The following is a 26,278-nucleotide window of genomic DNA, read 5'->3' as shown; positions in this document are numbered from 1 at the left end:
CTTTATTCTCCTAGTCTTTTATATCTACTTACTCTATGCTTCCATTAGTAAGCATTTTTCCCATAAAGAAAACGGGAATGACCACGAAATAGACCAAATGGACAGGCACTGCCAATGGTTGATTTAGCGATAGAGCAGTTACCTATAACAACCTTTCATATCCTTGTTGTTTTCATGATATATAGTAGTAGCAAATAGCAATGCGATTGCTAGTGGCAACCACACATAATAAAATAAATGAAAACCAATTACAAACTGTCTCAGAATACTCTAGGGCTCAGTTACAAACAATGGTAACTGCACCTATGTTAGTACCTGAGCCCTAGAGTAGAGATGCATGATTGTCAGCTACTTAATATTCAGCCTGCTTGCAGTTAAATGCCACCCTGTCCAGCACCTCTACACTACAGCATCACACTGAACATGATTTGAGTTGTCTGAAACAACAGAACCTACATATGCAAAAAAAAAAAAATCACCCTACTCTTTGCCCTTACAGTTGGTGGCTTCAGTCGCGCTGCGTGACGTCATCAGCGCGCACCGAGAACGCCAGCCCAAGCGACGTTCTCACCCTTGGCCGGGCAGTGATTCAGTGCGCTCCTGCTTGGGCTGCAACAGCTTCTGGACCGGAGAGGTAATCAAAGGCTTTGTCCTGTTCTCTCGGTGTGTTAGGTGCAATGACACCGGCCAGCGGGCTCTCAATCGGCTGCTTACCCAAGGGGATCCCCCTACCTGCGGCTGTACAGCTGCTATTGCACTACAACTTCCAGCATCCCCCCCAAAAGCTTCCACAAGGCGAGAGTTGCAGTTTAGAAACAGCTACAACAGGGCAGCCTGCGAGATCCCATTCCTATACGTCCAGGAAGCCAGATTTTGCTATTGGCATATGGTTATGATATAATATGATTAATAATGCTGTTTCCTGGGTGCAGACTGAGTAATAGCATGTGCAGACAAAGAGAGGTGCATCTGCCCCTATGTCATTTTACACACCCACTCTGTATATTTATATGGGCTACTTGTGAATGTAGAGTTGGGGATCACTATAATAACAGACTATAAAGCAATATATTTAATTAAGAGACAAGAGAAAGGGGATCCTGGTGTCCCAGCTCTTACAGTCCAAGTAAGAGTAATATCCTCACTTGAAAGGTACATGCAGTTTATAATCAGAATTGGGCACACAGTTGGGGGTATATATATATTATATATATATATATATATATATATATATATATATATATATATATATATATATATATATATATATATAATAGAGCCCATAACCTGAGCTTGTCCAACTGGCAACATTGCGGCTGTTGCTGAACTGCAACCTAAAGCCCAAGAGGTGCGTCTGTAGTCATAACTCAGCCGTAGTTGTTGGGGATTCCTGATTTATTCCAATGGTTTGCTATGTAGGGCTCCTGATGCTGAAGGACAGGTCCCATCGACTTCCAACAGCTGTCGACAGCGATGAAGGAGGTTGCCCTTTACCAACAGCACAAAGCCAAACGACCGGCCATCTCCGCTTTAGCATGTAGTTGTGTGCTGTGCTACTTTGCAATAGTGAAAGGACTTTTTTTTTTAATTCGATGTTTTGATCCCCTGCTCTGATACAACACAGTGCATTTGATCAGAAATACTACAGGTTATATAAACAGGGCATGTATATCTATTAGAAAACAAAATGCAACTGTGAGCAACTTTTCATTTTATATTCATTAGCATTTTTTTAATGGTTTAAAAATGATTTAATTACTCAATGTAGTTATCGCTGCAACTAGTATTTGTCCGCCCCTATCTGAATTTCTGGTTTGGTCTCTTGAAGCAGCGCAATAGGTCAACCCTGCATGTTTCTTCACGGGACTGTTATTTCTGCTACATCGTTTCAAAAGTCAGAATCACCAGGAAAAAATATAGGAAAATACACACTGGATAAACTCCTATCATTGTATCAGGGAGCCCTAACCCTTTGAACCTGTGAACACATTCAGATGTTAAAGGAGTTGGGGAGCAACGCTAGCATGAAAAATGTTCTTGGGGTGCCAAATAAGTGCTGTGATTGGCCATTTGGTAGCCCCTTGGAGGACTGGCAACCTACTTGAGGCTCTGTTTTGCAGAATATGTGTTTTTTTATGCAACAAAAATTTGCCTCCAAGTCAGTAATTCACAAATAAGTGCTTGGTTTGAAGCCACTGGGAGCAACATCCAAGGGGTTGGAGAGCAACATGTTGGGGATCACTGTTCTAGATATACCAAATCTGTCCATGTGTATTGGTGGTGCCGTTATAAGCCTAAGTACAGAAACGGCAATTTAAATATAATATAATTCTAAGCAGCTTTCTAATATGCACTCATTCAAAATAGGAATTTGGGTTTAAAGGTTGTTACCTTCAGATGATGTAGAGAGTGATATTCTGAGACAACAAGGCCTTGATTTGAAAAAGGCTGGAAAATGAATTGGAGCCAAATAGAATGATGAGTAAGAACAACAATACATTTGCAGCTTTACAGAGTATTTGTTTGTTAGATGGGGTCAGTGACCCCAATTTGAAAGCTGGAAAGAGTCAGAAGAAGGCAAATTATTAAAAAGCTATAAATAATGAAGACCAAATGAAAAGTTGCTTTGAATTGTCCATTCTACAACATACTAAAAGTTATCTTAAAGGTGAACCAACCCTTTAAGTTAAGTGCAATTGAAAGCAGTGGTTGTTTATGCCATTCTGTTCTTTAGTTCTGACTGAATAGTGTGTGAACACATTGCCTTAAGGTGGCCATACACGGATAGATCCGCTCGTTTGGCGATGTCGCCAAACGAGCGGATCTCCCTCCGATATGCCCACCTTGAGGTGGGCAATATCGGGCTGATCCGATCGTGGGCCCTAGGGCCCAACGATCGGATCCTAGCGTTCGCCAAACGGGCGGTCGGATCGCGGGACCGCATCAACGAACAGATGCGGCCGCGATCCGACGGGATTTTTAATCCCATCCGATCGAGATCTGGCCGACTTTCGGCCAGATCTCGATCGGGGAAGCCCGTCGGGGGCCCCCATACACGGGCCAATAAGCTGCCGACACGGTCTGTCGGCAGCTTTTATCGGCCCGTGTATGGCCACCTTTAGGCTGTTTGTAGAGATCGCCAGAGACAAGCTAACTGCAGCAATATTTCCATGAGAACATGACAGGAGAGAGAGATTCACATGTGAATAGATGACTGCAACCAAGTCAGTTTGCTTGGAGACACCATAAGCCAGACAGCGACATCCTTAGTTTCCAGTAATGTGGCCTTACTTCCAGCAGTCCTCACTCACACATGAATTTGGACTGTCTCCTTGGCTTGGGTGCTTAGACTACAGCACCTATGTTCAATATTGGCCCAAAAAATAGGGCTTGTTTTGAAACTGACCATTAGAAATAGGTGTAGTTTTTATTATGCATTCTTCAGAGTGGCAGAATGTAGTCAGAATTACACTTCCCAGTTTAATGTTCTTCTCCTTATCTGTAAACATGAAACTGGGGAATCTTATCAAAGTCACTCCAGAACCCACACAATGTATTTGTAGTGGAAGGAACACTATACACTGGGACTAATTTTTGTAGAACTGGCAGAGAAAAACAGGCTCAGAGGAGCATTCTGACAATTTCAATACATGCCTTTCACCAACCATAGGTGTCTATTGCCCCTTCAAAGGACACGTAAAGCCAATAGTCAACTTAGCCTATAATCATTTGTCTAATGGCTGCATTCCACACACAGCAGCCCCTCTGACTCTGAATTTATAGATTAGGATCATGTACAAGCTACTGTTGTATTATTACAAAGAAAAAGGAAATCATTTTTAAAAAAACTGGATTATTTGGATAAAATGGAGTCATCAGGAGATTACTTTTCTGTAATTCAGCTGCTTCTGGATAATGGGTTTCCGGATAATGGATCCCATACCTGTACAAAGGTAGAATGCAGGCGATTCCTTGGAAAATGACAAGGCATTCAAATGTGCCTTTTGCAGGCACTTCTGCAGTTAAAAATGCAACTTAAAAAATGAGGAGAAATGCAATGAAGAACACATGATTGTGTGATCACTATTGAAAAAACCCATAAAGATCTGTAAACACAGGGCAGTTCTAGGCCGAGCCCTACAGGATTTGTATGTGTGTTTTGCCTAAGGTGTGAGTGACTTATAGCAAACACTCTTTTCCAAAAGTCTCGCTGCATTTTCTGCAACTGTCGTGATCCGTTCACATAAACGTCATCCTGTTTGGCTGTTTCACATGGTTCCGCTAAATTAGTGATGGCAAAACGCGTGTTGGCAATGGGAGCACTTCAAGCTACTTTCTTTGAGAGTAATCTTTTGCAGTATGTTGCACTAGTTGTATTTTTTTGGACCTATACCCTCAGAACTGTAGGTAAACAGAAAATTGTGATTGTCCATCATGTGGCAGATGCAAATAAAAATACTTGTGTGTGGGGGGCCCTTTAGCAGTTGCCTTTTATTGGGCTGCTGGCCGTGTACAAACTTTAAATTTGTTGCTGATTTGCCTGTTTTTGTTTGAAAGACATCTGCCAGGAGAACTGTTACCTGCCTCTTTGTACCTTACTGATGATAAAATATGGTGGAGAAGGCATAATGATTTGGGACTGTTTTATATTAGGGGCCCATGGTTCCATTAAGAACAAATAAAATGTTAGTATATTATACAATGGCTACTTCTAAGCATCTTTTCAGTTGGTGTTCATTATTTATTTATATAGTTTTTTAATTATTTGCACCTTCTGACTGTTTCCAACTTTCAAATGGGGGTCACTGACTCCATCTAAAAAATAAATGCTCAGTGTGTATTTTTGTTGCTACTTTTTATAACTCCTCTTTCTATTCAGGCCTCTCCTATTCATATTTCAGTCTCTTATTTAAATCAATGCATGGTTGCCTGGGCAGTTCAGACCCTAGCAACCAGATCTCTTAAATTGCAAACTAGAGAGCTGCTGTATCAAAATCTAAATAACTCAAAAATGAAAGCCAATCACAAACTTTCTCTTTACATCATATTAAATGATATACTTCCTTTAAGGCTATATCATGTTGGGATGCACTGAATCCAGGATTCGGTTCGGGATTCGGTCGAATCCACGTGCCTATCTGAACTGAATCCTAATCTGCATATGCAAATTAGGGTCTGGAAGGGAAATCATGTGCCTTTTTGTCACAAAACAAGGCAGTAAAACGTTTTTTCCTTCCCATCCCTAAATTGCAGTTGCAAATTAGGATTCGGTTTGGTACTCAGCTGAAGTTTCATGAAAGATATAAGGATTCGGCTGAATCCCAAATAGTGAATTTGGTGCATCCCTAATGTCATACAGGTACATTGTTGACAATTCTGTGATTCCAACTTTGTAGTAATAGTTTGGGAAAGGCTCTATCCTGTGTTTGCTACTTATTTCATTATGTAAGGGTGTATTCAACCACTTTGAACAAATGGTTTAAAGCAGTAATCAGATCTGTATATTCACTTGGCAGTATCATAACTGAAGGTGGCCATAGACGTAGACATCCGCTCGTTTGGCTATGATATCGGGCTTATTCGATCGTGAGCCCTAGGGTCCAGCGATCGGATCATAATGCATACGATACGGATGGTCAGATTGCGGCGACGCACAGATGCGGCCACGATCCGACTGGATTTTTTAACCTGCCCGATCCTGCCCGACTTTCAGCCAGATATCAATCGGGGAAGCCCTAGAATGGACCCACTCATGCCTTAAGAATTCCTCATTTCCAAAGAATTTCAGGCTGTAGCTATGCCAACTTTCGGCCGGATATCGATCTGGGAAGCCTAATGGTTTCTAATGGAAGCCACACATGCCATCTATGCGTTAAAACTCTTGAAATGGTACCACTTGTGCCAAGATGTCACTCTGTGGATTTTGGCAAATGCCAGATGGTCTACTGTAATATGTCATTGATAGTTACTGTTTATTGGGCTGTTTGGGCCTCTGTGTACTTGAAATGCCAGGGCCTGTATTGAATCCCAGTTTGGGCCCGATGCCACCCCACTGATACGTTCAAGCACAGGGGCACATGTGGTGTTAAAACTGGGCCTACCCGACTGCCGCAAGGCTTGTTTGCTCCCAGCTGTGGTATTGACACATGGAAGTTCACATCCAAGGAATATGACAAAGCTTTTGAAGAACTGCAGAGAGGAGTTTGGCAGTGCAGGGCATTTTTTGCAGGAGCCAATAGTTACATCTGTTGGTTTTTAATTTGTTTGTCCCAGCCCATCTGTTGGTAGCCAAAATACACCCATGTATGTGATTTCTTTTGCACACTCTCTCCTTTTTATTGCAAATGGTGAAGCTACTAAATAAACATCATGTGCTACGTTCCTTCTGCATATGGAAACTTTACTTTAATTTACCCCATTATTTTGTATGCAGCAGGTAGGTACACATAAATCATCTGTCATTTTAGGGGAACTCCACCCACATTTATTATTTTTTTATTTATTATGAGCAACCTTTATTAATTAAATTGTTCAGGTCTTTTTAATGAAGGAGCATTTGTCTCCCCCGTTCTTTGCACCGCTGGGTCTGACTCGTGAAACAAGGCCGCTTTCTTCCAGGTCTGTTAATCAACTGGATTCAGTAGTCATTAGGGCTCTAATGTAAAAAGTGTTCTAATACGGAGGGTGATTTGGCTTTAAAGCGGGAGCACAACCATGTGGCTTATTGTTAAATGGTCCTGGTAGCCCATTATAGATCCCCTTTAAATAGGTAGCTCACCGTTAAGTTAACCGTTATTATGTTACAAAATGGCTAATTCTAAGCAGCTTTTCAATTGGTCTTCATTATTTATTTATTTTTTTAATGGTTTTTTAATTATTTTCCTTCTTCTTCTAACTCTTTCCAGCTTTTAAATGGGGGTCACTGGCGCTATCTAAAAACGAATGCTCTGTAAGGCTGCAAATATTGCTCATCTTTCTATTCAGGCCCTCCCATATTCATACTCCAGTCTCTTATTCAAATCAATGCATGGTTGCTAGGGTAATGTGGACCCTAGCAACCAGGTTGCAGAAATTGTAAACTTGAGAGCTGCTGAATAGCAAGCTGAATAACTCAAAAAACACAAATAATAAAAAAAATAAAACCTATAGCTTATTTTCTCAGCATATCACCCTTTACATCATATGCAAAGTTAAATGAAGTGTAACATCAAAAAATGAAATTGTTTTAAAGTAATAAAAATATAATGCAGTGTTAAAACTGGTATGTTTGCATCAGAAACACTACTATTATTCACATAAATAAGCTGCTGTGTAGCAATGGGGGCAGCCATTCAAAGGAGAAAAGGCTCAGGTTACACAGCAGACAGCAGATAAGCTCTGTAGAACATAATGGTGTTATCTGTTATCCACTATTTAACCTGTGCCATATAGCCTTTATTCAATTTCCACCATTGCTACACAGCAGCTTGTTTATATGAACTATAGTAGTTTCTGAAGCAAACACATCAGTTTTACCAGTGCAGTGCAACAGTACATGATATTTTAATTTCTTTAAAACACTTTAATTTTTTGGTGTTACTGTTCCTTTAATTTAAAGGTGAAAATCCCCTTTAAATTGTTGTGACTATGACTAATGGGGAAATGTAAGACTGTGTTTGCAAAGACCATTGCGAATTTTAGCGACCATGTTTGCGTCCTTTTTGATGACCGATTACAGACCTCAATGACGACTTTGCAAAGTCTGAGACCTAATTGTTTGAGAACATTTGCAGTGTATGTAATAAAATTTTGCAATTGTAAAGCGTATTTTGTGACAAAATATTAAACGAAACTCCAGAGCAAGTGTTAACGCTTACCTTTGTTTAGCATTGTAGTATTCACCACTGAATTATTTTACACTTCGAGCAGCTCTAAATATTCACAAAAATACCATTTTAAATATTGCTTCCGATTTCTTATTACATTCCCTCTACAGTGACTAATGCCGAAATGAAAGGGGTTGTTCACCTATGAGTTAACTTTTAGGGGCAGATTTATCAAGGGTCAAATTTCGAAGTGGAAAAAACTTTGAAATTCGACCATCAAATTGGATTACTTCGAATATCGACGTTTTTTTTAATCGAATTTGGCCGTTTTAGGTTGAACAAAAATCGTTCGATCGATGAAATCCTTCGAATCAAACGATTCGAACAATTTCATCGATCGATCGAATAGTTTTCCTTCGACTTCTAAAGACTTAGCGAAATGTTGGCTATAGGTTCTAGGAGGTCCCCATAGGCTAACAAAGCAATTCTGCAGTTTTAAGATGGCGAAGTCGAACTTTTTTTAAAGAGACAGTACAAAGTCAAACTTTTTTACTTCGAGTCAAAGTCGAATTTAGGCCTATTCGTTGGTCGAAGTACCCAAAAATTGTTCGAAGTTCGAAATTCGACGTTTTTAACTTCGAAAATTCACTTCGACCCTTAGTAAATCTGCCCCTTAGTATGATGTAGAGAGTGATATTCTGATATAATTTGTAATTGGTTTTCAATTTTTATTATTTGTGGTTTTTGAGTTATTTAGCTTTTTATTCAGCAGCTCTCCAGTTTGTGATTTTGGCAATCTGGTTGCTAGGGTTTAAATTACCCTAGCAACCATGCATTGATTTGAATAAGAGACTGGAATATGAATAGTAGATACCTAAATAGAAAGATGAGTAATAAAAAGTAGCAGTAGCAATAAATGTTTAGCTTTACAGAGCATTTTGAAGAGTCAGAAGAAGAAGCCAAATAATTAAAACACTATAAAAATAAAATAAATAATAAAGACCAATTGAAAAGTTTATTAGAATTGACCATTCTGTAATATACTAAAAGTTAACGTAAAGGTCCCAGAGCTGGTACAGCGGAGGATTCCGATTCACTGGCCGTATGAGAGGAAGAATCTGGGTCAAGAGTAAAGGTAACAGGACTCCCCTAATGAACCTTTTATAAGGGCTAAATGTTGGTAGGTTCCAGGCAAAGGCCTGTTTACTAATCTCAGAAAAAACAAAATAGTTTTTTTTTTTCACACGTATTATTTATAAGTAAAAACTATTTGCTATTGAGAATTTTTTCAGTCTTTTTGATTTTGGGGAAAAAAAAATTGATGCTTAAACTTTGTGAATGAAACCGATTTATTTACAAAGAAGATCGTGAGATGGTAAAACCCTATTTTGGGACTTTAGGAAATAAACCTTTAAATATTTTGCTTTGGCAGTTTTTCAGCCGCTGTGAGCTCCCAGAAATCCAAAAAAAAAAAGTGTTCAGTTACTTCTGTCTGTCGGACAGGCTTTACTATAACATATTCTAATGTTCTCTTGTAGAAGCTGTGACTGATCTCCGTTATACTGAATTCTTCTCGCTCTGATAAAATGCCTGTGAAGAAAAAGAGAAAATCCTCCGCCTCTGAAGAAATGAACCTGAAGAAATGTAGAATATCTAGGTATTGCATTTCTTCTGTGTAATCGGTTGCTTAAAGGTGGCAGTGTTTTGAAAGAATATTGTTGCCAACATATTTCCCACCCTACTATGTGACCTGTCAAAAGATTTGTATCAAATTGGCATATACACATGTTAAAATATTGTCCTTTTATATCTTGAGCCGCCATTTTTTGATTGACTGACCACATCTAACTTGCCTTTTAACGGGATACTGTCATTTCTTTCAAAATGAATCAGTTAATAGTGCTGCTCCAGCAGAATTCTGCACTGAAATCAATTTCTCAAAAGAGCAAACAGATTTTTTTTATATTCAATTTAGAAATCTGAAAAAAAAATTTTTTTCCCATGACAGTATCCCTTTAAGGAGAACTAAACCCTAAAAACGAATATGGCTAAAAATGCCATGTTCTACAGTATATACAGGTATGGGACCTGTTATCCAGAATGCTCGGGACCACGGGTGTTCCAGATAACGGATCTTTCCGTAATTTAGATCTTCATACCTTAAGTCTACTAGAAAATCATTTAAACATTAAATAAACCCAATAGGCTGGTTCTGCTCCCAATAAGGATTAATTATATCTTAGTTGGGATCAAGTACAAGCGACTGTTTTATTATTATAGAGAAAAAGCGAATCCTTTTTAAAAATGTGGATTATTTGATTATGTTTATTATGTTCATTCCGTAATTTGGGAACTTTCTGGATAGCGGGTTTCCAGATAACGGATCCCATACCTGCACTGAAATTATTGCACCAGCCTAAAGTTTCAGCTTGTCAATAGCAGGAATGATCCAGGGCTTCAAACTTGTCACAGGGGGTCACCATCTTGGAAAGTGTCTGTGACACTCACATGCTCAGTGGGCTCTGAGCAACTGTTGAGAAGCTAAGCTTAGGGCTCGTCACTAATTATCCAGCAGAAAATGAGGTTGGTCTGTAATATAAGCTGATGCTACAGGGCTGATTATTAAAGTCTGATGCTAATTGCACAGTGTAGTAATTATCTGTATTAATTACTAATCAGCCTTATATTGTGACATTTCTATTCTATGTGTACTGTATATTGTGAGTGGGTCCCTAAGCTCAGTAAGTGACAGCAGCACAGAGCATGTGCAGCGAATCAGCAGAAAAGAAGATGGGGAGCTACTGAGGCATCTTTGGAGACACAGATCTTTACTGCTAAAGGGCTTTGTTTGCCTTGGGCTGGTACAGAAGCCCAAAACATAATGTACAACATTTCTAGCTACTTCTTTAGTTAGGGTGTAGTTCTCCTTTAACTTGTCAACTAACTTAAAGAGATGCTGACGCCAGAAATGAAACCTTTTTTTACCTCTATTATAACATTGTCTCCGTATGCTATTTATAATTTTGCCATAAAAGTATTTGGCCTATGCTTTTACATTACCAAAATGATCCCCCCTATCTTCCTCTAGAAGGGAAGGGGGCTGCCATATTTGTGCAGCTGTAGTCCGTTAGCATTAGAATCTATAACACTTAATGTACTTTTAATGTGCATTAATACTTTGGAGAGATTTTTTAGTGTCTATCACTTTAAGGCCTAAGGAGTCAAATAAGCCCTGTGACCTTACAGCAGGGGTCCCAACCTTTTGTTTTTTTTACCAGTGAATCACATTTAAATGTAAAAAGAGTTGGGGAGCAACACAATTATGAAAAAAGTTCCCCGGGGGGCCAAATAAAGAATGTGATTGGCTTTTTGTTAGCTCTATGTTCACCAGCAGCCTACAGGATGCTCTGATTGGCCATAAACCAGTTTTTTTTTTATGCAACCAAATCTTGCCTCCAAGCCTGGAATTGAAAAATAAGCAACTGCTTTGAGGCGACTGGGAGCAACAGGGAAGGGGTTGGTGATACTCACGAGCCACTGGTTGGGGACCACTGCTATACAGCAACATAAAAAATATAGCATTGGTGGTTTAACTATAACAAACTTTTTTTACGTGGCACATTTTATGTTGTATCATTTAAAGTCTGTTAAATTCAGCAAATATTCATCATTTTGCATGAAAATTGTTAGAAAATTGTTAGAAATGTGTTTGCACTTGTTCATTGTAGAGATGGTATTGAATGAATATATAAATGGGTGTGTAACAAATAGCTGTTTATCTCAGTTATTGCAGATCACAAGCACCAAGTAAAATTATAAACGGGGAGGACCTGTTCTCTAGCAAAAAGTGCCTGGCCTGGTTTTATGAATATGCAGGTAAGATGCTCCATTTACATTCCCTCTTAACTGCCTAATGTTTTAGTTGAATTTTCAAAGCCCCAATGCTGATAAGGGTTACGGCTTCTTGTAGCTGGTATCTTGCAAGAACTGGAAGCACAGCTAGTGAAATAGCCTGTTCTGTTCTTCTAGTTATTGGCAGGCACATCATTTTTAAGGCATGTGGAAAGACCTTGGAATAAACAAACAAGCAATGCTTTCAGGCAGGAAATAGCAGCCAGACTACTATTGCTGGTAGGTCCTCTTCCTATTAACCCTTCCCATTTAGGGTCAGGGCACACGGGCAGATTCGGGGAGATAAGTCGCCCGGCGACAAATCTACTCTTCTTCGGACGACTAATCTCCCCGAACTGCCTTCCGGCTGGAGATTTACATTTTACGTCAATCACCAGCGGGATATCACTCGGAGCGATTTATTTTCTGAAGTTTCCTGACGAGGAAACTTTGGGCGACTTCTTAAAATGGATTGTTCTGAGTGCCATTCCCCCAGCGATTTACATTTTAGTCAGCGGGAAGGCAGTTCAGGAAGATTTAATCGCTGGACGATTAATCTCCCCTAATCTGCCTGTGTGCCCTGACCCATACTGATGGACAGGCTAAGCCAATTCTGAAGAATTATTCTTAGTGGGATGTTTAGTTGAGTGGAATGATGAGACTGTTTGCATTTGTGGCATCTATATTATAATGCAGGGATCCCCAACCTTTTGAACCCATGAGTAACATTCAGAAGTAAAATGAGTTGGGGAGCAACACAAGCATGAAAAATGTTCTTGGGGTGCCAAATAAGGGCTGTAATTGGCCATTTAGTAGCCCCAATGAGGATTGTCAACCTACATTGAGGCTCTGTTTGGCAGTACACCTGGTTTTTATACAACCAAAACTTGCCTCCAAGCCTGGAATTCAAAAATAAGCTCCTGCTTTGAGGCCACTGGGAGCAACATCCAAGGGGTTGGGGAGCAACATGTTGCTCATGAGCTACTGGTTGGGGATCACTGTTATAAGGGCTAGGCTGAAGTTTAGAGACATTGAACCTATTCTTCCTGCTCCAGGCTTCTCACTTAGGCTCCATTCTTATTGAACTGATAATAACGGAAGCACAGTTATCTTCCTGTGTTTCTCGGTATACCCATTTTGGATGTTGTGGGGTGCAGTATGTTTATTTTACATTACAGCATATAGGGAAATATTCCTGGGGATCAATGCTAACATTGCATCCAATCAATAATTAGCTCTGTTCAGCCAACTGCCCTGTAGAGCAGTAATGGCAAAAACCTGATTGTGTTATCGACTGTGCTTGATTAAACTTGCACCCACGCATTTTACTGTTCATGTAAGTGGAAAGAATGAGTGCACTCGGGATGAGGGAAGCGTTTTACATTTATAACCCCATATATTTTTATTGTAATCTCGATTTTAATCATCTCCTGTATGAAAAAGGTCCTGATGAAATTGTTGGGCCTGAAGCTATGGAAAAATTCTGTGAAGATATTGGTGTTGAACCAGAAAATGTAAGTATTTTATTATAACTGGCTGCAGCTTTATTTTTGAGGACTGTGTAATCATTTATAGAATACTCCATGTCAAAAGAATTCTTTCCTTGCCCAGCCAGATTGGTGGAAATAAAGAGTTTGCTAGACTGGCAAGAGTTCGGCTTTGTGTAAAAGTCTGCCGTGCATTTATATTTTTTATTTAACCGACGGATTTATACTTTTGAAATATGAAAGAGCCCGGTAATACCAGGAAATTTAAATGCCGTAAAAAATTAGAAAATGATTATGTTTTTGCTTGTTTTCCCCTTTGTGCCTTTTCTACATAAACCTAACTGAGTGAGCTCTTGTCAAAAAGGTTTATTGTCCCTTAAAGGAACAGTTCAGTGTAAAAATCAAACTGGGTAAATAGATAGACTGTGCAAAATAAAAAATGTTTTCAATATAGTAAGTTAGCCAAAAATGTAATGTATAAAGGCTGGAATGAATGGATGTCTTAAATAATAAGCAGTTATAGAGCTGCAAAGGAGAAAGTAGTGTGTTCTGGCTATTATGTTAGACATCCATTCACTCCAGCCTTTATACATTACATTTTTAGCTAACTAACTATATTAGAAACATTTTTTATTTGGCACAGCCTATCTATTTACCCAGTTTTTATTTTTACACTGAAAAATTCCTTTAAAGATCTCCATCTTGAAAAAGGTACTTTAAAGGGCAGCATAAGGATTCAGTGTTTGTTCTAGCCAGTGAAAGCAGGCCTTGTCAGTGGATCTGTATCCATTAAGCATATTTAACGTGCTTATGTTTCACAGGAGGCAATGCAATACACGACTCTGACTCTAATAAATAAAACATAACTGTAAAATATTATCACTTGTTATTATCTGTGCCATTTTTTCAGTCATGTAGGTATTTTTCATGGCTAAATAGATGGATTAACCATTTAACATAAGTCCAAATACTTTTCTCCTAATTATCCCTCTGACCATCTGTAGGCTTAATGCTGGTCAGATTTGCCGCCTGTGTAAGTAAATAAACTAATCTACACAATGGTGTAGAATGTAGATAGAACCATATCCAAATAATGATTTACTTTTACTGTAAGTTTATAGGTTTATGTATACTGGTGCTTATTATTAAAAGCAAATACTAATAGAGGGAGGAGCCTTGAAACAGTGTTACAATCAGGGCACTATCGTTAGAGAGTTTGCATATTCCCCATGTGTCTTGTGTGGCTTTCTTCCCATAGTCCAAAAACATATGGCCGGTTAATTGGCTTTTGATTAGATTGCTGTGTGTGTGAACATTCATGTGGATTAAGCTGTTGTCTACAATATACTTAGTTAGGGCAGAGACACATGATCAGATTCGGGGAGATAAATCTCCTCTTTTTCGGGGCGACTAATCTCCCGAACTGCATTCCCCTGCAATCCTGCCGGCGATTTACATTCTAGCCTACAGGAAGGCAGTTCGGGGAGATTAGTCGTCCAGAAGAAGAGGAAATTTGTCGCCGGGCGACTAACCTCCCCAAATCTGACCATATGGTTGCCTCCTTTTTAGGTGGAGACAAAGGAGGCCTTCGAGTCAGGGGATGGGCAGTGACATCATTCGGGATAGGGTGATGACATAATAGGGTTGGAGAATGGGCGGGTTGGGCAGCGGAATTGATGGACAGAGCGGGGAAATGGGCAAGGTGGAGACAGGCCTCTGTTAAAGGAGAAGGAAAGCTACTGAAGCATTTTATTGCCAATAGATTAACCACAATAGTTCAAGCTATAACACTACATTTATTCCTGAGTAGTTCTAGAAGCTCTCTCTGTTTGTTTAGGACAGCAGCTGCCATATTAGCTTGTTGTGACATCAATTCCTCCCTGGGGCTCTCCCTGGTCACTCATAACTCTGGCCTCAGATTATATTTGGTGGGGGGAGTGGTAGGAGAGAGGAGCATACTGAGGTTAATGCTGAAAACAGGAAGTCTGATACAGAAGTCCATGAGTACACAATAGATGGAAAGAAATGTGGTGTTTCTTTTGACAGAGGACTCAGAGCAGCATTACTTTGAGGATGTACTGGTGTATTTATATAGACCTTTCAGATAAAGCTTACTTCGTTTTAGCCTTTCCTTCTCCTTTAAAGGGAAGAGGAGTGATCGTCCATGGAGAGGGTCATAGAAGGGATTTATAGGTAGGGTTGCCAGCCTTAAAAACCTGCCAGCAAATATATTGCTGGTGATTTCCCACTAACCCGGCCGAGTGGCAATCACATGTTAAGTTTTTGTGTCCATGTTTAGGCATTATGCACACAAAGAGATCCTTAGGTGTTTCTTGTAAATGTAATTTTTTCTTTGCATTAATAGTTTTACCTATACAATAAAAGGAGTTTACAAGATTACTCGGATTCACCTGTTTTAAAAGGGAACGTAGAGATACATGACTTTTTCTAATATGTTCATTACAACATTTTCTATAATGGTACTTCCATATGGCTACATAATAGAATTGTAAAGCTGTGAATGCAGCACAAAGTATATACTTTGTAACCGCACTCTGGAAGAGGAAAAAGAAGACGTGGTCCAATTTTGTAAATGTCTGTTGAATGATGTTCTGGTATTGCAGATAGTTTCACTATTGCTTTTCTCCGGCACAGATAATAATGTTGGTTCTAGCCTGGAAATTAGAGGCAGAAAACATGGGCTTTTTTACAAAGGAGGAATGGCTTAAAGGAATGACCTCTTTACAGTAAGTGCAACTTTTTTGTTTTTGCAGAGGAATATGGGGGGTAGGTGCTGGGAAATAAAAGAAGTGGAAAGAATCTGTAAGGGGAGATAACAAAAATTCTGAATAGAACCTACCTAGAATCCTATTTAGTATCCTTAGCGCATGATGGGTCAGTCCATGTCTATCTCCGCAACTACTGATCTAAATATAGATAACTTATAAATTATGCTTAGAATTTGTATCTAACAATCGACAGGTCTACAGCAGCTACAACCTATAAATATGACCTACAAGATAATGCACTGTTGCTTTCCTAGTGGCAAACTGCAGATTCTATTAAATTTATATAAAAACCTATATAAATATAGAAGTTGGGTATACGGTGTCCTGGAAATGTGCTTAGAGCCTATTAATTAGTTCTGAAACTTACAATTATTTGCATGAGTATTCATTCTCCAGTCTCCACACTGTGTATGCCCACCTTTCGCAGCAATAACAGCTATTCGAGTTAGCATGTATAGGGGTGGAACTATCGGGGTTGCAGCGGGTGCGATTGAATCTGGGCCCGGACCCCCTCAGGGCCACAACGAATCTGGCATAAAAATTGCGCCAGGGGTGGGGAACTACTGGTTACGTCACTGAGCATGTAGAAGCTTTGCACATTGTTTCCAGGCAGGTTTGCTAAAGCTTGTTTAGCTTGTTTATTCAGATGACACTTGTGCACCTCCGTATTTAAGTAATGCCACCAATCCTCAATTGAACGCAGATCAAGTCTTTAGTTGGCCCTTTGTAGTATATTAAACTTTTTGTTCCTGTGATATCAGAATTTTACTTTGTTACCTTGCATTTGGGATCGTTGTCCAGCCAATGAACTTTTACCCAAGCTTCAGTTTTTTGCAGACTCTGAGAGGTTCTCTTGCAGTATTTCCTCCCATTTTTGTACCATCCATTTTCCTTTTGTTTTATCCGGTTGCATGGTCCTTGCTGATGGCCACATCAGAGTTATGCAGTGGTGTTGATGTGGAAAACACCACCTGATAAGAAAACTATATTTACATTATGTACAATTAAGAAATATGCCTGGTCTACATTATATTTATCAATACCCATATCATGTATGGAAACATGGAGATCGGCTTCTTTTCATCCTGCAGGCTCATCATGGCTCCTCTCAGCTTCCTCCAGGACCTCTAGTCTGCAGTCTTCACATCATGTATCCTCAAAAGGCTGCCCCCTCACTAATGTCCAGTGTTCCTTTTATGCCAGTCTTCAGTAACTGCCCCCAAAGCTCACCTCCCAACTGATAAGATGGGTGGGAGGTAGAACCCCCCTCCCAACTTGTCCATTGAGTTTCCCTGTATACACAAATGAGTTTTATGGCTCCTACAGAAAACATACAGCCCAACTATAATTCCCAGGAAACCCTTTAATATGGAAAACTTACTTAGGATGTGAGTGGGATTGTAAGCTTCCTGGACTACTGGTTTTCTGGCAAAACCAAGAGGTTTGTTTCTTACAATCCAAACACGCATTTACTGTTTTGAAACCTTGTCCTCATTTATTTTTATTACTTTAATTTCTTTGGAATCTTCTTTAGTCCTCATTTTCACAGCTACTTCACATAGCTTCATTGATTGATCTCTTAACTACAGGGTATTTTCAGGAAATATTAATTATTTTAATGATTCACTGGTGGAGGCCAATTGTAGGACTCATTTTGTCCTTGTTAGGACCAATGTGTTTTTTTTTTTTTAATACCAGTAAGAGCACTGGCACATGACATGATAAAAATTGTTTAGTCTCCCACAGAGCTCCTAGCTTCTCTGTAAACAGAATGCCCAGAACTGCATCTTCGTATACTTTTATGGTAATCGACTGGACCATGCAGGTACAATTGTGGGTCAGGCAATTATTGCTCGAATACAGAGCAGTGAGTGTTTCCAAGACCCATTAGTGCTTTCAATTGGTTAGCATTACAGTCAATGAGAGACGCCAGGGTGGATTTTGGTCTACCAGAGAACACCCCGATTCTCTTCAACTTACACAACACAATGATAAAATACTAATGAATTGGCCCAGGTTCTATGTACTTTTTGCACTAAATTACTTGTAGATTTCTGTGTTTCTTTTTTTTTCTTTTGTAACGTACATTTTTATTTTGTCATAATAAACAAAATAAAGTTATCAGTTTCAGGATCAAAAGTCTTAAATTTGTGTTTTGAAGGTCCTTCATCCCTGTATCAGCTTTCTTAACATAATTGTGGCCTTCCAGAGAGTTACACTTTTATAGGAGCGAATTAAAATAATCCCATTAAAGGGGACCTGTCACCCAAAAAAATTATTCCTAATGCTATTTTATCAAGGTAATCAAGCAAAATAAACTTTAATTACACTGTATAATTAATTTGAATCTTGTTTCCATCAGTCTGGGAATTCATAATTATAGCAAACAGGCAGGAGCCATTTTGTGGACACTGTTATTAAGACAAGTCTTGTATCATCTCAGAATCTTGTTTGTGCACCAGAATGGGGGCCCTGATGTCCATCCCCATGCACTGGCTACACAATGAAATGGTTAAGAGAATTGGGGGAATGTGGAGAGAGCAATGACCTCTAGGAAGTGCTGAATGAAAAGTGAAAGTAATTGCTTGCCCCGTAAGGCATAGAGGAGGGGCAGGCAATATTTGATTGACGCTGTGATTTTTAAAACAGCTATGAACGCTTTAATAAAAAAAGAATTTGGATTTCATGTTTAATTTAAAATGGACTTTTATTATACAGCTTTTTATAGCTGGGTGACAGGTCCACTTTAAATTAAATAGCTCAGCTTTGTCCTGCTTTATTGATCAGTTGGGGAGAGGTGAACATTATTTGTTGTCTTATACACTTTTAGGGCCGTGAATGATACCATAAGTGCGACCACGATCAAAAGGGAATTTTTTTTATTTTAAAAGTCCATGTTCTAGTGGTACTAAGTGTGTTCTTGCTGGTAGAAGTTGCAGGTGTTACGCTTCATGCTAATCTAGTTTTTTTTATATTCAATGTTTAAGATCTGACTGTACAGAGAAGTTGCAGAGTAAATTTGATTTCCTACGTGCTCAATTGAATGATATCACTGCTTTTAAGAATATTTACAGATACGCATTTGATTTTGCAAGGGTAAGTTTGTATTGGATGCCTGCGAAAGTAACCATTGACCCCTAGCACTTTAAACCTGGGTTCATCATGCAAAAGCTAATTCCGAACAGAATCACCAAATTATCTTTGTTTGATATTCAAAACAAATTTGAAACTGGTGTGATTGCTTCAGAAACACTACTATAGTTTATATAAACAAGCTGCTGTGTAGCCGTGGGGCAGCCATTCAAGCACAGGATACACAGTAGATAACAAATAAGTACTACTATAGTTTATATAAACAAGCTGCTGTGTAGCCATGGGGGCAGCCATACAAGCACTGGATACACAGTAGACAACAAGTCCCACCTGCCCCCACGACTACACAGCAGCTTATTTAAATAAATAATAGTAGTCTTTCTCAAGCAAACACACCCATTTTACAAGTGCAGGGCAACACTACATTATATTGTCATTCATTTAAAACAGTTTAATTTTTTGGCGTTACTGTTCCTTTAATTTGTTTTTCCATTATGTAAAAATATTTGTTACAGACACAAGAATTGTGTCATTTAGTCACATAGATCCTTTTAAAGTGGTTTCATGGATAGATTAATTTTACTTCACTTAACTAATGACCTACAAGATATCACCCATAGTATAAAACCCTTAGTCCTTTACTAAACTGAGACATCACTGGTTCCCAATTTACTTGGGGCAGCTGTCTTTTCATAAATGATTGTGCTTCATTACCTGCTATTTTTGTAACAAATAAATGCACTGTCCATTGATTTGCCTTTACTGCAGGACAAGGACCAGCGAAGTCTGGATATTGACACAGCAAAGTCCATGTTAGCTCTCTTGTTAGGAAGGACGTGGCCGCTCTTCTCTGTGTTCTATCAGTATTTGGAGGTAAGAGGAAGCGAGTGATCACTGGGTAATATCAAAGGAAAAACGTAATGATATTATGGCAGTTTATAAAGCCTAAAGTGACTTCTCAAAAAGAGGAATCAAAAGGCTGAGAGAGGAAAATTTGACATTACTGTTTCATGCAATGTTATTCACGAGAAGTAATTGTGATCAGGATACACTTCTGCTGAAATAAAGCATTTTATAAGAGGAAATACATGCCATATCTGTATATAATGTTTGCCTTCTATTTACATTCATTTAATCCTCTTAAATGTTATAAAATCTTTAGGTCTGGAATAAAATGGTATATATTTTATGGTTCCAGGTTGCAGTTTGATGTATGACTTTCTGTGCTGAGCATTTGTATCAATAGAAATCATCAATGTTAAACGTAGGGATGCTGAGGTGTCTTCAATGTGGCGGTCAAACCAAGAGGTGCATTAAAGGAATTGTTCAGTGTAAAAAAGCTGTGCAAAATAAAAAAATGTTTCTAATAGTTATTTAGCCAAAAATGTAATTTATAAAGGCTGGAGTGACTGGGTGTCTAACTTAATAGCCAGAACACCACTTCCTGCTTTTCAGCTCTCTTGGTTTCCACTGATTGGTTACCAGGCAGTAACCAATCGGTGACTTGAGGGGGGGCACAGGGGTCATAATTGTTGCTTTTGAATCTGAGCTGAAGCTGAGGATCAATTGCAAACTCACTGAACAGTAATGTCCCATGTGGCCCCCCTTAAAGTCGCTGACTAACTCAGAGTTAGAGAGCTGAAAAGCAGGAAGTAGTGTTCTGTCTATTATGTGAGACATCCAGTCACTCCAGCCTTTATACATTACATTTTTGGCTAACTAACTATATTAGAAACATTTTTTATTTTGCACAGCCTATCTATTTAGTTTTTATTTTGACACTGAACTTTTCTTTTAAAGGGGTAGTTCACCTTTAAATTAGCTTTTAATATGATGCAGAGAATGATATTCTGAGACAATATGCACTTGGCTTTCTTTTCTTTTTTTTATTGTTTTTGGAGTTTTCCGTTATTTTAGCTTTTTGTTGTAGCAGCTGGTTTCTGGGGGTCTTTTTTTACCCTAGCAGCTCGGCAGTAATTTGAATGAGAGGTGGCAATATGAAGAGTTGAGGGCCTGAAAACAAATATAAGTAATAAAAATTTAACAATATCAATAAAATTGTAGCCTCACCAAACAATACTTTTTGGCTGCTGGGGTCAGTGACCCCCATTTGAAAACTAGATGGAAAAAAAATGAAAACCAATTGCAAGGTTGCACAGGGCATTTTATAACATACAAAAAATAAACTTAAAGGTGAACCAGGTCCTTCAACAATTTTGTTATTTAATCCTACGAGAGGGGATTTCCATGACGGCATGCCTGTAAACTTGCTGAAACGATACTGTAGCTCAGTGTAGATCTTCAACCTTCCAGTCTCCAACTGTTGGTAAATTACAACCACAGGTAGAATTCTTATAATTCAGACAACACTCCACTCTTTTTTTTTATTTTTTTTCCCCTATAATCACCAATAGGTGGCACTATACAATGAGGAAAAACATCATGTAAATTGCAGATCTGCATAGAAGCCACTCTGAGCAATTTTAAAATAATTTGTTTTGATTTATAAAAAAACCCAAAAACCTTTATTTGTATTGATGGCATAGACTGTGACATAATTATTCTGTCTGTGGGTCATCCATTTAATTAGTGGCCAACCAGAGCCAAGGTGGAAGGTCATTGCTGAGTGGGTTCAAACTAAGCATCTGTTTTCTTTTCATAACTGGTTCCTCTGCTTGACGTTTGCCATTATAACAAACGTTATGTACAACATTGTGTCTCATTTGTGCACACCAGCCTGGAAAATCTGATTTATAACCAAAGATATTAACCTAAAAGTGGCTTTTCCTCCAACAGCAATCAAAGTACAGAGTCATGAACAAAGACCAGTGGTACAATGTCTTAGAATTCAGCAGGACTGTGCATGCAGATCTTAGCAATTATGATGAAGATGGTGCATGTGAGTACCCGTAGATTTGTTGTGTTTCTCTTTAACCATTGGGTCTGAATGAACGTCTGCTTAAATCTGTTTTTGTATGATCTGTTTGTGGGGTGGGTGTAAATTCTTTCGTTTCAAACTTGATTTTTTTTTTATCTAGCAGGTCAGGAATTCATGCCAATCTATTTTTGATATTAACTCATATTTAAAATGCTATGATTTTGCTGCAGTCAGGGTTTTTGCCAAAAAAAGGGGAAAAAATTCCGACACTGTTCATCTTCCATTGTGGCATTGTATAGTTGCTAGGGTACCAGTTTAATTTCAGACTGGAGGATGAAATATAAAGGGATCTAAAAAAAAGATGATCTCTCAGTGTGCTCTCTACATCATAGAGACCCATTTTCCATAAATGAAAAGCTGAAATTTAGTTTGCTAATAAAGGGCAAGTCAACACCAGCATAAACATTTGCCTAACAAAAAAAAAACACAATTCTAAGCAACTTTACAATATACAGTTACTCTATGCAAAACATCAAAAACAATTGTAAAAAAATTCTTTAGCATACATAAAAAAAGCCACCAAGACAAATTAAACGTTAAAATCGCAAAGCCTTTATTAAGAAATAACTTACCGAAACTCTGCTTTCGCTCCTATTCAGAAAAGGTGACGCAGTTACAATCCATCGTGCGGCGCTTGATTTCTCCTTCCTGGATATCTCTTATAAGGTAGGCAGGGAGGAGAAATCGAGCGCCGCACGATGGATCACCCGATTGCTTTGTGAAGAGGAGTTTCGGTAAGTTATTTCTTAATAAAGACTCTTCAATTTTAACGTTCAATTTGTCTTGGTGGTTTTTTTTTTTTTTGAATGTATACTAGATTTTTTTTTAAAAACTTTTTGATGTTACTAGTCCTTTAAAGGGAGTTTGTTATGATTTTTATGGTGTAGTTTTTATTCCTAAATTACATTGTTTACACTGCAAATAATTCACTCTACCATGTACAATTGAATTCCTAATCCAATAACTGTATTTTTTTTAGATGGAACCGCTTTCTCACAGCCTATTGTTTCTCCTACTCAATGTAACTGAATGTGTCGCAGTGGGACCTGGATTTTACTATTGAGTGTTGTTCATAGATCTACCAGGCAGCTGTTAGATTGCGTTAGGGAGCTGTTATCTGGTTACCTTCCCATTGTTCTACTTATGGGCTAGAAGGGAGGAGGGGGATCTCACTCCAACTATCAGTAAAGAGTGACTGAAGTTTATCAGAGTCACATGACTGGGGGCAGCTGGGAAACTGACAATATGTCTAGCCTCAAACAGATTTCAAAATTAAATATAAAAATAAATCAGTTTACACTTTTGAAAAACTGATTTCAGTGCAGAAATCTGCTTGAGCAGCACTATTAACTGAGGCATTTTAGAAAAAACATGTTTTCCTACGACATTAACCCTTTAACTCCATGCTGTTACTTTTTAATCAATGTTGGAAAAGTCTTGGTTCCCCAGCAAAGACAGGTCTGATTATCAGCCACCAGGACAGATAATAGACAGGGACAGAAAAACACTGAATTTAAAAGCAGTACATATACAAATATCTTGCTTAGAATTATGTTTTCTTTTATTAGGCAACTTTTTATTATGGGGTTAGCTTGCCCTTTAATGATTCAAAGGTGCCACAGAATACACTGAATGATTATCATTTTTGCCTTTTGCTCCCCTTTAAAATGAAGAGGCGCAGACCATCTTAGATTTATCTATGGTCAAAATGGGAAATCGCAGGTTCTTGATAACATGTCCCATACTTGTATAGTATTTAGCTCTTTGGTGAATTCAATGGGGTAAAACAATTTCACGTTGGAATGGAAAATTATAAACTGAAGCTTGAGCAGCTATATATCGACTAAGAACCATTTTCCAATTGGTATTTTGCTGTCCTACTTATTGATAACGTCCTTTTTTTAATGTTTTAGGGCCTGTTCTCCTTGATGAATTTGTTGAGTGGCAAAAAGTGCGTCAGTCGTTATAGCAAGATCTTTCATGGGGAAACCGTAACAATGCCCTCCAGGTCATTATAAAGAGAAGTTATTGAAGAATGCTCTTCCATCCTTGCCAAAGGCGTCTCCTTTATTCCCCCCTCCCTTTCTTTTCCTTTATTTTTAAGGAACTGATGTTTTCTTCTAACACGCAATATTGGCAGTTACCTTCATCGGACTGAACAACAGAGTCTACTTTTGGATAAAAACTGATGATGTTTACACACAATTTGAAAGAATGCGAAGGAATGGTTTAGATATCATTTATTTTACATGTTTATGGAAAAAAAAAAAAACATTATCAGTTTGTTCCAGTACTTTCAGCCAGTGCTTTTCATGCTCTGTCAGTTGACCAGTTTAAAGTCTTTGCTGCTTTTTTTTGGATAGAAATCTGTCCTTGATTTAATATTAACCCAATGACTTAATGTGCTACACAAAGATTCTTAGCTTCTCATGTTGTGTCAAAAAAAAAAGTGACTGTGAAAAGCTTTGCACCAAATCTAGTAACCAACTGCAACAAACCAGATGCTAGTGAATGCAGATTGGTTGCTATGGACTACTAGACCTGGGGCAAACTAGGCCAGAGAAGTCAGATTTCAGCTGCACATGACACTGAAATTAGACTCGCCATTGACCTATTTGACTTTTTTGGTTTGCTTTCTTGGTGTTCGAATACTTCCATCATGTCCTCCATGCATGTCCAAGAGGATCATATCAAGTGGTACAGGGAAACTGCATGCTGGGCACGTTGGTACCCTCCCGCCAGTGATGGGAGTTCAGGTCTGTGCATAGAATCTGTAACATCATTTTTGTACATTCGCTTTGGGCTTGCAAACAGAGAGAGCAAAAAAACGAAGATTTTTTTTTGATATCCAGCATTTCTAGCTCTTTATTTATGATGGTATTTTCTGGTCAGAACTTTAGAAACCATTTTTATCCACATTTTTTTGGGGGGGGATACACATATTTTTTTTCAGATTGCGATTTCACTTCGTTATGTTGACTTCCAATAAAAAAAATATATATATATATATTATGATATTGTTTCCTAGCCCCAAAAACCCATCCAATTTTCGAAAGACAACGATAAAACTTTTTTCTTTTCTTTTTTTAAATCAAAAAGAACTTATTTCAGAGGAACGGGAGAATGAAATGCCTGCTTTGCTGCCAGAAGAGCTATTTGCCATGTGAGATCTTCACATATTTATGTACTTAAACATTAAAAAAAAAAGCATGTCTTTGACCCTCCTGTGAAGTAGGAAAAGACATAGATCTTTCATTTCAGCAGTATTCCTCCCTTAACCAGAAAAGGCTTCACAAACTCTAAACATCCTCTGCACTTTTTGTTTTCCGATACCAACAGGCAGTTGGTATTAAAGCTGCGAGTATAGATGTGTTTACTACATCTGAATAAAGGATTAATTATCTGTGTCTATTATCCTGATTATTATTTTCTGTTTGTCTGTGTCCGTGTCTACTTTGTTTTTAAGACATTGACCTTCGCTCTGGTCAACCAGGCCTTCTCCAATTCAATCTTTCACAGTAGAACTGCAGCCTTTTTGGATGTCTCCTAAGAATATAAGCATCTGTTTTGAGGCCACTGAGAGCAACATCCAATGGGTTGGGGAGCTACTGGTTGGGGATCACTGATATATACAGTCATGAAAAAGTTTGGGAACCCCTCTTAATTCTTTGGAGTTTTGTTTATCATTGGCTGAGCTTTCAAAGTAGCAACTTCCTTTTCATATATAACAAGCCTTATGGAAACAGTAGTAATTCAGTTTATTGGATTAACAGAAAATATGCAATTTGCATCATAACAAAATTAGACAGGTGCATAAATGTGGGCACCCCTACAGAGATGTTACATCAATACTTAGTTGAGCCTTTTGCAAATGTAACAGCCTCTAGACGCCTCCTATAGCCTTTGATGAGTGTCTGGATGGAGGTATTTTTGACCATTTGTCCATACAAAATCTCTCAAGTTCAGTTAAATTTGATGGCTGTCGAGCATGGACTGTCTGCTTCAAATCATCCCATAGATTTTCCATGATATTCAAGTCGGGGGTCTGTGACTGCAATTCCAGAATATTGTACTTCTCCCTTTGCATAAATGTCTTTGCAGATTTAGAAGTGTGTTTAGGGTCATTGTCTTGTTGGAATATCCAACCCCTGCGTAACTTCAACTTTGTGACTGATGCTTGAACATTATCCTGAAGAATTTGTTGATATTGGGTTGAATTCATCGGACTCTCGGGCCCCAGTCCCTGAACTAGTCACACAGCCCCACAGCATGATG

The 26,278-nt window shown here is 38.5% G+C and overlaps 1 protein-coding gene across 1 annotated transcript; it reads left to right on the top strand.

Moving 5' to 3' along the window:
- Nucleotides 1-526: 526 nt before the first annotated feature.
- Nucleotides 527-25,412, top strand: dcun1d5.L (DCN1, defective in cullin neddylation 1, domain containing 5 L homeolog). The gene is given in 9 exon segments (NM_001094236.1): nucleotides 527-634; nucleotides 9,344-9,462; nucleotides 11,590-11,681; nucleotides 13,140-13,210; nucleotides 15,839-15,930; nucleotides 18,960-19,068; nucleotides 19,834-19,938; nucleotides 21,862-21,964; nucleotides 23,917-25,412. Coding segments are annotated over 8 exon segments (699 nt in total). The 5' UTR covers nucleotides 527-634; nucleotides 9,344-9,391; the 3' UTR covers nucleotides 23,973-25,412.
- Nucleotides 25,413-26,278: the final 866 nt, after the last annotated feature.

This window comes from Xenopus laevis, chromosome 2L, assembly GCF_017654675.1.
Source record: "Xenopus laevis strain J_2021 chromosome 2L, Xenopus_laevis_v10.1, whole genome shotgun sequence".
Taxonomy (NCBI): Eukaryota; Metazoa; Chordata; class Amphibia; order Anura; family Pipidae; genus Xenopus; species Xenopus laevis.
This window is presented reverse-complemented; position numbering and strand designations above follow the sequence as displayed.